The sequence below is a fragment of the Orycteropus afer genome, unplaced genomic scaffold (genome assembly GCF_000298275.1).
Source record: "Orycteropus afer afer isolate SDZICR_OR568_19922 unplaced genomic scaffold, OryAfe1.0 scaffold00035, whole genome shotgun sequence".
In the NCBI taxonomy this organism is placed as follows: Eukaryota; Metazoa; Chordata; class Mammalia; order Tubulidentata; family Orycteropodidae; genus Orycteropus; species Orycteropus afer.
The window spans coordinates 17,051,180-17,069,378 of record NW_006921622.1 but is presented as its reverse complement, the minus strand read 5'-3'; the positions used below and the strand labels follow the sequence as shown (position 1 = coordinate 17,069,378).

At 39.7% G+C, this 18,199-nt stretch overlaps 1 protein-coding gene across 1 annotated transcript in view; it reads right to left on the bottom strand.

Annotated features, from left to right (window-relative positions):
- MYO3A (myosin IIIA) overlaps positions 1-18,199 on the bottom strand; it is a 360,696-nt gene that overhangs the window by 21,324 nt on the left and 321,173 nt on the right. Inside the window, exon 30 of the mRNA XM_007936415.2 lies at positions 3,151-3,257. Within this exon, the coding sequence (XP_007934606.1) occupies positions 3,151-3,257 (107 nt within the window). The remainder of the gene's footprint in view (positions 1-3,150; positions 3,258-18,199) is intronic.

Genomic DNA, 18,199 nt, shown 5'->3' with positions numbered 1-18,199 from the left:
GCTGAAAGCAAAGAATACCAGAAAGATGTTTACTTATGTTTTATTAACTTTGCAAAAGCATTCACTTGTGCGGATCATAACAAATTATGGATAACATTGAGAAGAACGGGAATTCCAGAACACTTGGTTGTACTCACGAGGAACCTATACATTTTCCAGGAGGCTGTTGTTCGAACAGAACAAGGGGATACTGCATGGTTTAAAATGAGGAAGGGAGTGCATCAGGCTTGTATCCTTTCACCATACTTATTCAATTTGTATGCTAAGCACATAATCTGAGAAGCTGGGTTATATGAAAAAGAACATGGCATCAGGATTGCAGGAAGACTCATTAACAACCTGCAATCTGCAGATGACACAATTTTACTTGTTGAAAGTGAGGTTGACTTGAAGCACTTACTGATAAAGATTAAAGACTACAGTCTACAGTATGGATTACACCTCAATATAAAGAAAACAAAAATCCTTACAGCTGGTCCAGTAAACAGCTTCACAATGGATGGAGAAAACACTGAAGTTGTCACAAAGACTTCATATTACTTGGTTCTACAATCAGGTGCTCTGGGAGTGCCTAAGGCATTTGACTGCTAACCAGAAGGCTGGCGGTTCAAACCCACCAACCACTTCTCGGAAGGAAGGTTGGGCAATCTATTTCTGTAATTATACTGCCTCAGAAACCTAAGGAGGGGTTGCCATGAGTCAGATGCGACTCGACAGCAGTGGGTTTGGTTTGGTTTTGGTACAATCAACACCAATGGAAGCAGCAGTCAAAACATCAGGTGTATTTCATTGGGCAAATCTGCTGCAAGAGACCTCTTTCAAGTGTTGAAGAGCAAAGATGTCTCCTTGAAGACTAAGGTGTGCCTAATCCAAGCCATAGTTTTTTCAATGGCCTCTTACACATCTGAGAGCTGGACAATGAATAAGCAAGACCAAAGAAGAGTTGATGCTTTTGAGTTGTGGCACTGGAGAAGAATGCTAAGAGTACCACGGACTGCTAAAACAACTAACAGATCTGTCCTGGAAGAAGTGCAGCCGGAATGTTCCTTGGAAGCAAGAATGACCAGACTTCGTCTCACCTACTTTGGTCAGGTTGTCAGGAGGAATCATTTCCTGGAGAAGTATGTCATGCTTAGTAAAGTGGAGGGTCAATGAAGAAAGTGAAGTCCCTCAATGAGATGGAGTGACCCAGTGGCTGCAATAATGGGCTCAGCTAAAGCAATGATCATGAGGCTGGCACAGGACTGAGCAGTATTTTGTTCTGCTATGCATACAGTCTCTATGTACTGGAGACGACTTGATGGCACCTAATAATAGCATAGTTAGTGGATGTGTGTGCAGGGGTAGGGGTGGGGAGGTCAGGAGATGAGACTGAAGAATAAGCAGGGTCCAATGATGAAGGCTCTAGAAGGAGTCCAAACTTGATCCTGAAGGAGTGACTGAGTCATTAAAGGGAGGAACATGATCATATTTATAGTTTAGAGAAATTTTCTGGTATAGAGTGGAGAGGTTGAGGTTAGGGGTAGTTAGGAGAATCCTGAAATAGTAGCCATCAGACTAGAATAGGGCGATGAACTGGAGCGAGCTTCTGCTCTAATATGGGTTAGTGTGACTGATTAGATGTCAAGTACGACAGAGAGAAAGAACACATCCAGGGTGAGTCTAAGTGCTTGGTTTAGGTGACTAAGAGGATGATGGTGGTATTCTCAGAGAACAGGAACATGACAGGAAGGGCAGCCTTGCTAAGAACGATCTATGCCCATGAGCAATTATATTACATACAGTGAGGGAGCAGGGGGCTGTGGACTGAGAAGGTCTCAAAACAATTAATGGCTCTGACTGTGTAGAGGCACCTTATCTCTGTCTCAGACTCCTCAACTAGGTGGGGATACCACCATAAGAGCTGTTTCTAGGATTAGATATCACACTGTATGTCAACATGCCTCATGCCAGGCTTTGAATATAAAAGGTGCTCAGTACAAAGATGAATGAAGAAAACTAAAGATGCATGGAAACAATTAGTCCAAGGGACTGGTGGAGCATGTGATTCTCAGCCTATATGATCATGAGACCAGAAGAGCCACCACTGTAGCTTGGCTACCACTGTTAACCACTCGGAGGGGGATTGGCGCAGGAGATCCTGGAGAGAGTGGGAGAACAATGAGGAACAAAACTCAAAATCTTAAAAAAAAAAAAAAAAAAAAAAGACCAGGTTTGCTAGTCTGATAGAGCCTGGTGAGACCACTGAAACTGTGGCCCCTAGTTATCCTTCAGGTCTGGATTGAACTCACTCCTGTGGCTCCCTGCCAAACAGACAGGCATATGGGGTGAACATTTACATCAGGTAGATGAACTCCTTGGAGGAGTCAGTCATGGGAGAACAGAAGGGCAGTGTTTGCACAGGGAGAGAGCTGGGGCGGGGCAGGAGCACATGGGAGTGAAGGACATAGAGAAGAGGTAACTCTAGGGAGGAAGTGGGAAGAGAGCTGTTACACTGTGGGGAATGGCAGTCACTATCATGAAACAAAATGTGTATGAACTGCTATGGGGAAAATGAATTTTCTCTACAAATGTACACCCAAATTACAATAAAAATTAAAAAAAAGAAAAGGGCTCAACAATGTCTCCTTCTCCACTCCTTGTCTTCCTTCTACTTTTGCCATAACTCAGCCATTTACATCAAGGCCTCTTTCTAGAAAGCTCTTCCTATCAACTCAGATTAATGGACTAACAAAGAAAATTTCTGGGAAGAAATGGAGGGTAAAAGACCAGAGGAGGGGCTTGGTACTTGGTGCATGACAAAGAAGAGCTGGAGGAGAGCCAAGTGCTGGGATACATAGCCAGGTGAGGGGTAGTGAAGAGAAAACCAAGGTGTCTCATTGTGAAAGGCCTAATATGGCCCCAGTTTTCACCCTGGCTGTGAGTGAATATTATGGCTCCTATCTCTGGTGGCATAGTGCCTAAGGCATTTGACTGCTAACTAGAAGTCTGGCAGTTCAAAGCCACCAGCCACTCCTCAGAAGGAAGGTTGGGCAATCTACTTCCGTAGTGATACCGCTTTGGAAACCTAACGAGGGGTCGCTATGAGTCAGACCCGACTTGAGGGCAGTGAGTTTAGTTTTGATCTGACAAGAAGAGTGAGCCACTTACATGCAGTAGATAATAGTATGTGGAGTCTTCAGGGTTATTTAATGTTTTGGGTTTCCGGGGTCGTCTTGGGGGTCTCAATATTTTTGGCTCTTCTCCTTTAGAGATACCTACAAGAAAGGTGATCATAAACAAGTATTCAATTAAAAAGACTACTATCAAGCACTGTATTTATTTTAGGGTAAAAAAGGTATATAGATACACCTGGGGCTAAATCTGAGAGAAAAAGGAAATATTTTTGTTCCCCTAACCAGTCCTTATTGTATTGCTCACCATCTGCTTCCCTCGTTGTCTGGTGGTCTAGGATGTTGAGAGATAAGAGGAAGGGAAGAAAGAGAAGAGGAAGGCAGAGTTTGGTAACATGGTATATGGTCCAGCCATTTAGAGGATGGATAATGAGAGGACTTACAGCCATCATAAATACTTTTAAAAGGGCTATTATATTTGTCAAATCTTGCTGTCACTTTTCCTGACCTTGCACCTGTCTCACCCTGCAACCCATCCACCCGAGCACTGCACGATCTTCATTTTAAAGTGCTACCTCATATGGTAAGGAACTCTGGTGGCACAGTACCTAGGGCATTTGACTGCTAACCAGTGGGTTGGCAGTTCAAACCCACTAGCCACTTTGCAGAAAGAAGACTGGGCAATCTGCTTCCATAAAGATTTACTGCCTCAGAAACCCAAAAGGGGTCGCTATGAGTCAGAATCAACCTCATATGGTATGGTCCATATGAAGGAAGCTACCTAATCTAAAAGCCTAATGTACTATTTCACCAACATTTAGAACCTCAGACCATGAGCCTTCTCACATCTGACTTTACAATCGTGACCAAGAAAGACTGTAGTTTGTCATCTTTTACTGCCTCCCCCTTTTCTCCTGTCAGTATAGCCAAGTTCTCAAAGCTGACAGCGAGCTTCTGATGACTTGCATGGTTGATTGTTGTTGTTACAAGTGACTTTATATTTGCTGAGCTAATGGGCCTCTCACAAAGTATTTCTGTCAATTTGGAATGATTCTTGTCCACCCCTCACCCTAACTGCACTTGCGCAGGAATATCTGTCTACATCATCTACATCAGGATTAGGGTATGAGATCGGGGCATGAATGCTTATTGGAGAATGGTACACATTCAATAGACATCTGAGCATATATTTCTTGTTGCTGTTGTTTTTAGGTGTTATTGGCTCAGTTCTGACTCAGAGTGACCCCACGTATAACGGAACGAAACACTGTCCATCCTGAGCCATCCTCACAATAGGAGGCATGCTTGAGCTCACTATTGCAGGTACTGTATTGATCCATCTCATTGAGGGTCTTCCTCTTTTTATCTGACCCTCTACTTTATCAAGAATGATGTCCTTCCAAGGGATGGGTTACTCCTGATAACATGACCAACATAAATGAGATGAAATCTTGCTTCTAAGGAACATTCCTGGAAGAAAGGCCTAGTGATCTACTTGAGGAAAAGGAACCAATGAAAACCCTATGGGTCACGAGGGTCTGATGCTGTTGGGTTGCTAGGAGTCATGTGTGATTCAACAGCAGCTACCAACAACAAAGGCATTAGTAGATGATGACTGCATATAAAGAAGAGGCCATCAGGATTCCTAATCCACAGATGTGGACATATACAGAGAAACTGAATTGCCCCAAACCACACTAATCAAACCAAGTCAAATCTGATCAAATCAATGAGGATTTTATACTTACATATGATGTGTACACAACTGTGACTGGCAGTGTAAATCAGCATCAAGCAGATGGAAGACTCATAGCTGTTCAATTTTCCCATGCCCAGCCTACTAGGTAAACATGTTTCTCACAATAGCACTTATATTTTAACATTATCCAGCTCATTCCTTTCAAAATGTGTGGGAAGTTGCTGGATGACAAAAGAGATCAGCTACTTGGGAGTACTTCAAAGAGGTGTAACACATGAAACAATGGTAGTAAGAAAAAAATCATGACAACTGTACATTACCGTCCTTGTGAATGAAACAAAATGATATATACAGTGAAACCTGTGAGAGCCAGAATTCAATAGGGTTGTCTTGTTTTTCTAGGTCTTGCAAGTTTTGTGCCTTTGAAAGGGTGCAGTTCTATCACTTTTCCATTGCTCCTGTTAGTGGAAAATATTTGAATTTTCTTTCTCTGGCAAGTTTCTGCCTTGTTTTACTGTGGTTGTTAATGAGGCCATGTTGTTTTAGAGATTGTTAAAGACGGGAAGAGTGAAAGCACTTTTCCAACCATTCCCTGACAGTTCATCTCCCCTTCTCTCACTCTCCCCTCTTTGCTGCAGGCACAAGACAAAGGAGGTGGGAGGGAATCCAAATCTCTGAGCCATTTCTGGATCTCGTTTAGATTGTCACAGACTCACGAAAAGATGGGAAAGCCTGAATTCCTGCCATCACCATAAATAATGGTCTTATTTTTTCCCTTCTCCTCATTTATCATCTCTCCCAGTGCTGATGATTAAATAGCTTTTATTGGCTCCTGCAAAGTCTCATTATTTAAAAATGTATTGGTCGTATCAGTTTATACAACTCATTTGAATTTGAATGGTATGAGACAAAAATGCAGTATCAGTTTTAATACCCACTATTGTCGAGTTGATTCCGACTCATAGTGACCCTCTAGGGCAGAGCAGAATTGCCCCGTAGGGTTTCCAAGGCTGTAAACCTTTACAGAAGCAAGCTTCCACATCTTTCTCCCACAGAGTGGCTGGTAGGTTTGACCCTCCCATATTTTGGTTAGCAGCTGAGTGTTTTAACCACTGTACCACATGGACTCCTAGCTTTATATATATATTTAATATTTTTAGAAATGTAAGAAAATGGCCTGTGACTAAATTTTAACTTGATTTAATATTTAAGTCCATATTAAAATATGAGAACATTATTGTTGTTCATTGTCACTGAATTGGCTCCAACTCATGGCAATCTTTTAATAGAACTAAACATTCTCCATGAATGTTTGCACACCATCTCCATGATCTTTGATATGGTTGAAGCTATTTTGTAGATTCATCTCATTGAGGGTTTTACTTGTTTTCACTGACCATTTACTCCACCAAAGACAATGTCTTTTTCTAGCAATCAGAATGGTACTATTGTAAAATAAACCAAATTGAAGATGGCACAGAATCTGAATAAACACCATGAGCTGAAGAACAACGACAAAAAAAATTGTGGAAATAAAAAAAGTCTTGATCTTGATTTTCTCATCAAATGTTGTCCCTTCTATCTGATTTCAATCCCTGGGATCCTATAGTAACTGTCCTCTTAAGGTCATGGGTGACTATGTTACTGACAAATCTAAAGGCCCTTTACCTGTCCTTATTATCTCTGATTCTTCATTGTTTAACATTATTAATCAACATGTACCTTCATGGCAAAAGATGAGGCTTCTGAGGCAAACACCTTGTTTTTGTATTCTTGGCATTTAGGGAAATGCTTCACATATATTAAAACCAAGACCAAAACTTACTGCCATTGGGTCTATTCCAACTCATAGTGACCTCTATTGGGTTTCTGAGGCAGTAAATCTTTACAGAAGTAGATTGCCCAGTCTTCCTTCTGTGGAGTGGCTGGTGGGTTTGAACCACCACCCTTCTGGTTAGCAGTCAAATGCCTTAGGCACTCTGCCACCAGAGCTCCTTGACACATATTAAATGCTCAATAAAATTTACTGAAAAAATAAGTGATTTCCCCCCTTGTCTCCTGGATGGACTCATCTCTATCCCAGCTCCTTGCAGTTTCCATACTGATTATATGGAATGATATGGAATGCCCAAATGCATACCTAAGGTTTGACCTCCACCCTACCAGAGTTCCTGTCCTAATGTCCCATTCCCTTTCGAACATTTTCACTTCAAACTCTGGGATGCAACTGAACCTTCTCCAGCTAAGATTTTGTACACAACCATCTCAATAATACCAGTATTTCTGTCCCCTAGGATTGCTCCTTCATCTTCTTTATTTCCTATAAAAAGACAATGACCAACTTTTCACTTTTTTGGATATAGTTTTTGAAATGTCTAATATTCATTCACCCTTTCTGCTCATTTACCATTGCCACAATCCTGGGCTAAGCTACTCATGTAATATTCGTGAAGAGGCTTACTCTGGTCTCCCCACACTAAATCTTACAAATGAATACCAGATTTTCCTTCCTTAAATACTGCTTTTACTATGAAATTTCATTTTTCAAAAACTTATGATGGTGTCTCTTTTTCTTCTTCATCAAGTCTTACCTTCTCTTAAATTCAGGTTATTTATAATCTCAGCAGTTCCAATTTTAACTTCCACTTTTCTCCTAAATAAACTATCCCCTCTGGTCAGCTCATTCAGCTAATTGCGATCCTCACACACCACGTTTATAGCTATACCTTTGTTTATGCTCAACTTCTCACAGAAAAGCTTTTCATAGCATCACTTAAATCTTAAGCATCCTTCAATGACTGTCTCCAGTTTTATCTCTTCCTTGAAGCTTTTATTCACTGTCCAGTGATCTTTCTTTCCTTTGGGCACCAATAGTACTTACTGGCTGTATAATATTTGAAAATTAATCTCATGTGTCCTACAGTGCCACTTACTGTTTTTAATCTTTTTTTTTTTTTTTAATAATGAGATCAAAAGTTTCTGGATGGTAGGGATCACAACTTGGGTTGTTTCTTTTTAAAATTTATTTTTATTATTATTGGAGTACAATTTGGGTTTTGATGTCCTCCTGCCTTTGGATTGGTGGCCTGCATGTTCTACCCACTGCCAGGAGTTGATTACAACTCACAGCGACCCTATAAAGCAGAGTAGAACTGCCCCATAGGGTTTCCAAGGCTGTACATCTTTACAGTAGCAGACTGTCTCATTTTTCTTAGACAGAGTGGCTGGTGGGTTCCAACCGTCAACCTATCACAATATCACTAGAGTTAGTGGTATGAAAATGCTACCAGGTTTGACTGCTTTCACTTTAGCTTAGAGACAAGTGCTTGGTGAATATTAGATACTCAACACACTTTTGTTAACTGGAACGTTATTGTCACCACACATAAAAATAAATTCCTGATGTTTTAAAGACAAATGTAAGTTTAAAAAAACAAAACACAATCAAACTCTTGGAAGAAAATCTACAGGACTTCATGAACAATGCAGAGGAAAAATATCTTAAAATTCAGAAGTTATAGAAAAAAGAGAGGCATATTTGCTGACTAAAAATAGGTGAAAAAATTATATGGCAAAAAAGTAAAAAGACACATGACATACTCAGAAAAATAAATTTACAACACAGGAGACAAACAAAGGGTTGGCATTTCTAATGCCAAGAAATGATTACAAAAATATAGCCCAACAGAAAAATGGGCAAATGACATAATCAGGCAGTTTATGATGAGCAAATCCAAAAGCCAATAAACATGGAAATACACCTGAGCTTACCAGCAGACAAAGAAACAAAAATTAAAATAGCAGTAAGATACTTTATTCCAGTCACACTGGCAAAGATTAGAAAGAGACAACACTGCTGGATGGGGTGTCAGAAAAAAATATATTCTCACAAATGCTGAAGGAAACTTCAATTGTTTCAGCCAACTGGCAACAATATCTTTTAATTCAATAATCCCATCCCTGGGGATTTATCTTTAAGATTAAGATCTCAGCACCAAAGAATTCTTACTGCAACCTCTTTCACAGTGGCAAAAAACTGAAAGAAAGTATGTATCTAACAATACGTGAAAAAGTGTATAAATTATTGGAATATGATGTAGAATATTATGTAGCCACTAAAAAGAATGAATTCTAGCTATATTAGGTGATGTGCAGGGATTCCTACCAAGGTGTTGAGTGAGAAAAGATGCTTAACTTTATAGTATGGAACTATTTATATAAAACAAATGATATATAAATATTATGTATGTATGCACTTCCACAAAAAATCAGAGACAATAAATATTTTGTAACAAGAATTCCATTTTGGGAAAAGTAATGTGGATTGCAGCTGGGGAACAGAGGGAAGGACACAGGAAAAAAAAAAAAAAAGGAAAGGAAACAATTGCATTAAGAAAAATTCTGGAATGTATGGTTAGTCACATCTATGTAACTTTATAAATGTGCACATAGGTATGTTTATATAGAAATGAAAATGCTAATATGCACTGAATTTTAAGAATTTCTGATTAATTCTTGCATCTTTCAGAATCTGCTTTAATATCAGTTTATTGACTTGTTTCTTCAGTAGGATAATTGGGTCCCTGGGTGGCACAAATGGTTTGTGTTTGGTTGGTCACTGAACCTACCCAGCAACATCATGGAAGAAAAGGCCAGACAATCTGCTTCCTTAAAGGATACAGCCAAGAAAATCCTATGGAGCAATTCTATTCTGTAACACATGGGGTCACCGTGAGTCAGAAGAGACAATAATAAAGGCAACACAATAGGCTACTGTGAAGCAGAGGGCTGAATACTCTTAAAGAATGTCTCCCTTAAGATATTGCTGTGCAAAGTGGACAGCCAGTAAGTGAGAATTATTGATGAATGTGTTCAATGGGGTCTGACTGCTCAGATTAAATTTCCCCAGACTATTTTGTATTTTTGAAGAGGAACCTTCCCATGAGCTTATCAGCATAGAAATATTTCAGAGAGGCAGAAGTTTATTTTGCTCTCTAATGGCTTTCTGAATTTTTGTTCCTTTGGGAAGTACAAACACTGTCTACTAACATCATCCTAACCCCTTAATTACAAAAGTGACATAAACATTTATAATCATGAATTATCAACAGCATATCAATGTTGGCACTAGCAAAATTGGGTTTGTGACTCTTTTGTGTGATGTGCATGAGAAATATTAGCTTGCAAAGGTTATTGCTGTATTAAATATAGCCAGAAGGTAACCTATTTATATTGTAGCTCTGGTAATAATTTCCTTAAGTGTTTTAGTTTATAGGAATGTACATGTTTTTGATGATGAACTAACAATGATCTCAACATTTTGTATTCAGAAGAAAGATGATAAATTTAAAACTCATTGCCAATGTTTGCTTTGTTGTTGTTATGTGCCGTCGAGTCGGACCCGACTCACAGCAACCCCTCCTTGGGTTTCCAAGGCAGTATCACTATGGAAGTAGATTGCCCCATCTTCCTTCCCAGGAGTGGCTGGTGGGTTTGAACCACCAGCCTTCTGGTTAGCAGTCAAGTGCCTTTAGGCACTATATTTGCTTTAGAAAATTAAATTTCAGTACATTATCCTCATTTTAATGATCATTACACAATTTTACTTAAGTATATCGGTCAGTGCCACAGAGTCAGCTCCAACTTATAATGATCTTATGTACAACAGGACAAAACACTGCCCAGTCCTGCGCCATCCTCACAATTGTGGCTATGTTTGAGCCCATTGTTGCAGCCATCTTGTTGAAGGTCTCCCTGATTATAATTTGTGTATCACATGTCTAAATCAGATATTAGAAGAACAGAAATGTATTTATGTTTTTGTACTTTTAAGAAATCAATTTTCTAGGTTTGTAAATCTATATTTACTTCTGACAGCCCATGAACTACAAGCAAGATGGTGACTCACAAGAAATCTCAGAAGGGAGGCTTTTTCATTGCTACATGTTAAGGTAGGACTCACCCTAGTCATGGTTGTAATCTGTCTTCTGGAAGTTGCTGCTTCCACCATTTATTCCACTCTGCCCCTCAGCCAGGTAGTGTAGGACTGGGTCTGGACTTAAAAACTACGTGCAGGGTCTGAGCCCACGGAGGACAACTCAGCTCCATACTGTTCCTCTCTGCCATGCATTGTCCACTCCATTAGCTCCTGGAGATATGTTCATTTCTCATGGTTGCTGTGGATTTGACCACCTGCTTTGCTCTACTCTTGGTGCCTGTGTCCTCCTGAGTTTACCTTAAGTGAAGGGTTTTAAGGGTTGGTGCTTGTCCTTCTCCAAGTCTCCTTAACACATAGGGAATGCTATCCTGTTTAGTAGATCTGACTCAGTCTTCTCTGAATTTCTCTCTAGGCAGTTCCCAGCCCTAGTCTCTATTCTCAACTGCTCAACTAATTCCTTTGGCTCTATCATTTCTACGAACTGAAGATGGTGCTCCAGAACCAGCTTACACTTGTACTTACTCTTTAGACCATAGGCTTTAGGTTTTTGCTACTTTCTGAGTTAGGTTCTACGCACTAAACCCAGAGCCTTGAAGTAGAACGTCTAATTTTTTTAATTATTAAAGGCTTAGATTGAGGTAAGATGTTGCTGCTGGCCTACCTTCATATCTCTTCTAATTATGTTTTAGGAGAAACAGAGGAAGATAAAGCACTTCTGTTTAGGAGGTGGTGTGAAACCAATAGACGTATCTTCTGGATTGTCATTTGTCTCTTGGACATGATCACTACGTATCTGCCATCTAGTTCTGTCATCTCTGTTTGGCTGAGGAGATTGATTAGAATCCTCAAAGGCTAATTAAATCTATGGTCATAGTCCATGGGGTTAGATTACACCCTTACTCACAGCTGTCTTGCATACACTGTGCACAGGTATTAAAAGAGGGTGCCACAGGAACACAATTCAAAAACACAAAAATGACCAGAAGTACTGGTCAGAAAGAGGATGGTGGAAACTCTGAGACTATGGCTCTGGGTTATCCTTTGGGCCTGGAACTGGACTCACTTCTGTGGATTAGCTCTCAGCCAAATAGTAGAAAGACCCATAAGCAGAACACCTACCCCAGGGAGATGCACCTCCTAGATCAATCAACCATGAGACATCAGGAGGGCAGCATTTGCATAGAGGGAAAGCTGGACAGACAGGAGTACACAGATAAGGAGGACACAGGGAAGGGGTGGTCAGAGGGAGGAGATGGGAGCAGAGCTTTCCATAGTTGGGGATTGTAATCAGGGGCTGTGAAACCAAATGTGCATGAACTGCTGTGTGTAAAACGAATCTGCTTTGTAAATTTGCACCCATATCACAATAAAAAATTAATTTTTTAAAAAAAGAGGGTGCACATCTTGCTCCAGCACTAGTAGCAAAGTTCAACAAGACAGAAAATAACAAATGCTGGCGAGGTTGTGGAGAGATTGGGACTCTCATACACTGCTGGTGGGACTGTAAAATGGTACAACCATTGTGGAAAGCAGTATGGCAATTCCTTCAAAAGTTGGAATTAGAAATACCATTTGACCCACCCGACTTGACGGCACATAACAACAACAACAACAACAACATTCCATTACTAGGTATATACCCTAAAGAAGTGAGAGCCATGACAAGAACAGATATATGCACACCCATGTTCATCGCAGCACTATTTACAATAGCTAAAACTTGGAAACAAACTAGGTGTCCATTAGCTGAGGAATGGATAACCAAACTATGGTACATACACACAATGGAATACTATGCAACGCTAAAGAATAATGTAGAATCTGCAAAACACCGCATAATGTGGATGAACTTGGAGGACACTATGCTGCGTGAAATAAGTCAATCACAAAAGGACAAATATTGTACTAGTCTGTTGTTGTAAAAGTTAAGGAAAGGTTTATCTATTGAAGGACATTTTCTTTGTTGGTTACCAGGGGTGCGAGGGGAGGGGAGGGAAGGCTATTAGACAGATAGAGATAAGTACTGATTTGGGTGAAGAGAAGGGCAATGTACCAAATGTGAGAGACCAATATGGCAGCATTGAGGATGAGAAAGACAGAGAGAGGTACATGGAAGGTACAGACAATAAATAGGAACCCTTTTGCACATACAGTACTGCGTTGTCAGTGAAGGCAAACATGGGTATATGGGTGGATAGATGGGTGGACAGGCTAAATGATTAGGTATGTCTATGAAATGGGGAGTATATCCAAGAACACATATAGGGTTGGTAGACAATGGTCCTATAAGTTTACGTGAATGATCAGAATTCCCAGGTGTGTAGTAGAGCTGACAAGGGGCAAGGCTGTGGTCACCAAGTAGTTGAACCTTCGGGCTTGGGACCATCATTGCAGGGGACATCAAGCTCAGTTGGCATAACATACTATACAAAACATTGTTCCACCTCCTACTTTGGCGAGTAGTGACTGGGATCTTAAAAGCTAGCAAGCTGCCATCTAGATGCAACGATGGGTCTCTCCTCATCCAGAGCAAAAAAGAATGAAGAAAACCAAAATTCATGGAAACAATTAGTCCTAGCGACTGGTACACCATCCGATCTGCAGCCTATACAACTATGAGACCAGAAGAATTAGATAGTGCCCAGCTACCACTGTCATCCACTTGGAAGGGGACCTATGTAGGAGATCCTTGATTGAGAGGGAGAACAATGTGGAACAAAACTCAAAATCATTTGGCGGAAAAAAAAAAAAAAAAGGTGGGGACCAGGTTTGCTGGTCTGATAGAGCCTGGTGGAACCACTGAGACTATGGCCCCTAGCTGCCCTTCAGGTCTGGAATTGAACCCACACCTTTGGTTTCCAGCCAAACAAAATACAGGCATATGAGTTGAACATTTACCTCAAGTAGATACACTCCTTGGAGAGAACAATCATTGGAGAAAGAAGGGCAGCTTATGCACAGGCAGACAGCTCAGGGGGCAGGAGTGTATGGAGGGATGGACACTGGGAAGAGGTAACTATGGGGAGGAAGTGGGAGGGGAGCTGTTGCATTGTGGTAATCTGTGGTCAATGACATGAGACAAAGTATATGTGAACTGCTGTATGGAAAGTGAATTTGCTCTACAAATCTTCACCCAAATCACACACACACACACAAAAGAGGATGCCATAATAGAAGCAGATAAGAATGCACACAACACTGATGGGGTCTTGAGAGTGCTATCTCTGTTGGAGAGTTAGTTGTCATGCTGAACCCTGTAAGCATGTATGCTGTGCATGATGATGGATGTGATTAAATCACGAAAGTACATGTTTATATGTCTGGAGAATAAGGGAAACTCAGGGGTGGCATTTAAGGCCCCCTGTCTCTGGGTGAAAGGCACTCTGGTTGTGCAGTGGTTAAGGCATTTGTCTGCTAACCAAAAGGTCGGCTGTTCAAACCCACCAGCTGCTCTGTGGGAGAAAGATGATGCAGTCTGCTTCCATAAAGGTTTTCAGCCTTGGAAACCCTTTGAGGAAGTTCTAATGTGTCCTATAGGGTTGCTATGAGTCAGAGTTCACTCAACAGTAATGGGTTTGGTTTTGGTTTTGGTCTCTGGGTAGTGCACACAGTTAAGTGCTTGGCTGCTAACTAAAAGCTTGGTGCTTAGAAGCCACCCAGAGGTGCCTGACGATCTATTTCTAAAAAGCTAGCCATTGGAAACCCTCTGGAGCACAATTCTACTGTGACACACATGAGGTTGCCATGAATAGAAGCAAACTCAGTGGCAACTGGTTTAATTACATCTTGGTTATTTTTCAAAATAATATTGATCTTAATCTATGGGAGGGAGCTCTGGTGGCACAGTGCCTAAGGCATCTGACTGCTAATCAGAAGGCTGGCGGTTCAAACCCACCAGCCACTCCTGGGAAGATGATTGGGCAACCTACTTCTGTAGAGATACCACCTTGGAAACCCAAGGAGGGGTCACTACAAGTTGAATCTGACTCAATGGCAGTGAGTTTGGTTTTTGGAATCTATGTGAAAAAATTGGATGTATCAACTGAGGTGAAAATCTTTATTAATTTTTCCCCAAAGAGTCAAATTCTACAAAATTATTGATTGACTGTTATAGCCACTCTCCCATACTGGTCTTTTAAAAACAAAATAGGTGAATGTTACCTGATTTTAAATAAGAATGTTTGATTTTTTTCTTGCCTTCTGCACTACTTTATAACACATAGACAAAAGAGTTTTTGGTTCACATCAAGGTGAAATATACCAATATTCTGGAAAGATATTATTCATTATTAGTACATGTTCAGAAGAGACATCAGACAGCCTGGAAACAAAGATGAAACTCTAACATTTAAACATGGCAGTGGAAGCTGATATCATCTCCCTCAATTTTAAACAGAAGTGGGCTCTGAAAGTCTAAGTCAGAGAGGAACGGGAAGAACTTGCTCTACTGGAGAGTGAGTACCTTTTTCCCATTTAACTCATCATTGGGCTTTTCTGGAGTCCCTGGGTGGTACAAATAGTGAAGCTATTGACTAACAATCGAAAGGGTGGCGGTGAACCCACCCAGAGGCATCTTGGAAGAAAGGCCTAGCGATATGCTTTTGAAGGGTCATTGTTTTGCAAGTTCCATTGAGTATAGTTCTGATCTGTAACACATGGAGTTGCCTTGAATCGGAACTGACTGGATGATAGCCTGGTGTGTACCAAACCAAACCCACTGCCACCGCGTTGATTCTGATTCATGGCAACCCTATAGGACAAAGTTGTACTGCCCAATTGGGTTTCCAGGGCTGTAAATCTTTAGGGAAGCAGACTGACTCATCTTTCTCCTGTGGAGCAGCTGGTGGGTCTGAACTACCTACCTTTTGGTTTGTAGACAAATGCCTTAACCATCATGTCACCAGAGTTCCGTATATATCTATAGCTATATAAAATTAGCTGTTCTTGTTAGTAACCACCATTGTAGGTGCAGGTAGTGTAAGCTGATTTATTTACAGTATTCTGTTCCAATTCTGCAATATTTTATTCTATAGTTGGATTAGCTAGCAGTTTGCCAAGGTTATTCTTTGAAAAATTAATTTTCAGGGCTGTTAATATTCCATAGATGAATGTGTCATTACTTATTAATCATTCTTACATTGTCCAATTTTATTTCTTGCCATGTATATAAATTTTTCTTTTTCAATTCTGATTATCTCCTTAGGCTATGTCCTCCTCATAAAGGGGGAAATGATGTAAACTACTTCAAGTGGGTTATTTATTTATTTATTTTTTACATATTGCCAAATTGTTTTACAAAATGTTGTCTCTTCATAGTCTCATCATTACTATTGGAGAATACCTGAATTGGTATATTCTCATCACTATTAATTTTTTAAAAATTTTTTTTGCCATTTTGATAAGTGAAAAATAGTAACTCATTTTAATTTGTATTTTTTATTTCTAGGACATATATATGTTTATTTGCTGCCTGTGTTTCTTCTCCTGTAAATAAATTAATGTCTTCTGCTAATTTTTCTATTGGTGGTGTTCATGTTTTTCCTAATGGTTTATAAGAGCTCTTTCTACATTATACATATTAACTCTTTATATAGTTGTTCTAAATATTTAACTAGCTTTTCACTAGCTCTTTAACTTTTAGGTTTGCTTTCTAATCTTTAAAAGGTTTTAATGTTTATGCAGTTCAAATCTATGACAATTCCCCATTATAATTTCTTCTATTACTTCTTATGCTAAGCAGATGTTGTTAAACAGTTCCTATCATCTCGTTTTCTTTTGGTTTGTTTACCTGTTTTGCTTCTTATATTTAAATTGTTATTCCACCTGAACAATATTTGGGTATTCAGCATAAGATTAGACTATTACTTTTTTCATTTCCAAATCAGAAACATTTCAAGTATTATTTGTTGAATATGTTTCTATTTCTTACTGGTTTGTGATGTGTCTTTTATTAAATAACAGGTTCTTATAAATATTAGGATGAGCTTAAGGGCTACGTATTCTTTTCCATTAATTTGTGGTTGATAACAGAGGCATATGGTTTTAATTATTTTAGTTGTTCATTTTATTATCTAATAATAATGAATGTCTTAAGTTATAATTACTTTCTTTTCAGAAATTTATAGATGATCTTTAGGGACATTTCCTAAGTTTCAAAGAATATCTCATCGAGATGTAGAATGCAATCTCTTAAAACCTAGAAATTAATTTAGAATGGTCATGCTTACCCTATCTTATTTTCTGATCCAAAAACACAATGATCATTCCATTATGGACTTCTTTTTTCTTTGTGGTTTTCTTGCTAGCTTTAATTCAAAGTAATAACATTTCTTCTTCTTTTTTTTTTTCCCCCAGCTGTTATTTCCAATGGGCTCTTTTTCCATGACAAATTTTAATAGGAAAGGATACATATGTTATCCTTACAGAATTCTATTGCTAGTAGCAACCATTATTTTGCTTTATTTTTGCCTTTTTTTTTTTTAACTTTTTAATTGTGGTTTGGGTGAAAGTTTACATAGCACATTAGTTTTCCATTCAACAATATACATCCTCCCCCCTTTTTGTATGACATTGATTGCAATCCTCACAATGTGACAATACGTCTCTTACTTCCTCCCCGTGTTTCCTGTTTCCATTCATCTTTCTTTCTTCCCTGCCTTCTGAGCTTTGTTTTGGGGAGTATGTACCTGCCTGGTGTTCACTTTATTGTTTGGATGAAAGTTGATTGGCGGGGGGCACAGTTCCAGGCTTGAAGGGTATCTAAAGTTTGTGGTCTCAGGGGTTCCATGACTCTCCATCAGACCAGCTGTTGTTGTTAGGTGCTCTTGTCTCCGACTCATAGTCACCCTATATACAAGAGCATGAAACACTGTCTGGTCCTTTGCCAGCCCCAAATCCTTGCTATACCTGACCCTATCATTGCAGCCACTGTGTCAATCCATCTTGTTGAGGGTCTACCCCTCTTTTGTCGATCCTCCACTCAACTAAGCATGGTATCTTTCTCCAGGGAATGTTCCCTTCTGACAACATGACCCAAGTAGGTGAGACACAGTCTGGCCATTCTTGCTTCCAAGAAGCATTCTGGCTGCACTTCCTCCAGGACAGATTTGTTAGTCCTTGTAACAGTCCACAGTACTTTCAGTATTCTTTGCCAGCACCAAAACTCAAAAGCATCGACTCTTCTCGGTCTTCCTTATTTATTGCCCAGCTCTCACATGCATATGAGGTGACTGAAAATAACATGGCTTGGGTTAGGCACACCTTAGTCTACAAGGAGATATCTTGCTCTTCAGCACTTGAAAGAGGTCTTTTGCAGCAGATTTGCCCAATGTAATACATCATCTGATGTCTTCACTGCTGCTGCTTCCATTGGTGTTGACTGTAGAACCAATTAATATGAAGTCCTTGACAACTTCAATTTTTTCTCCATTTATCGTAATACTGCTTATC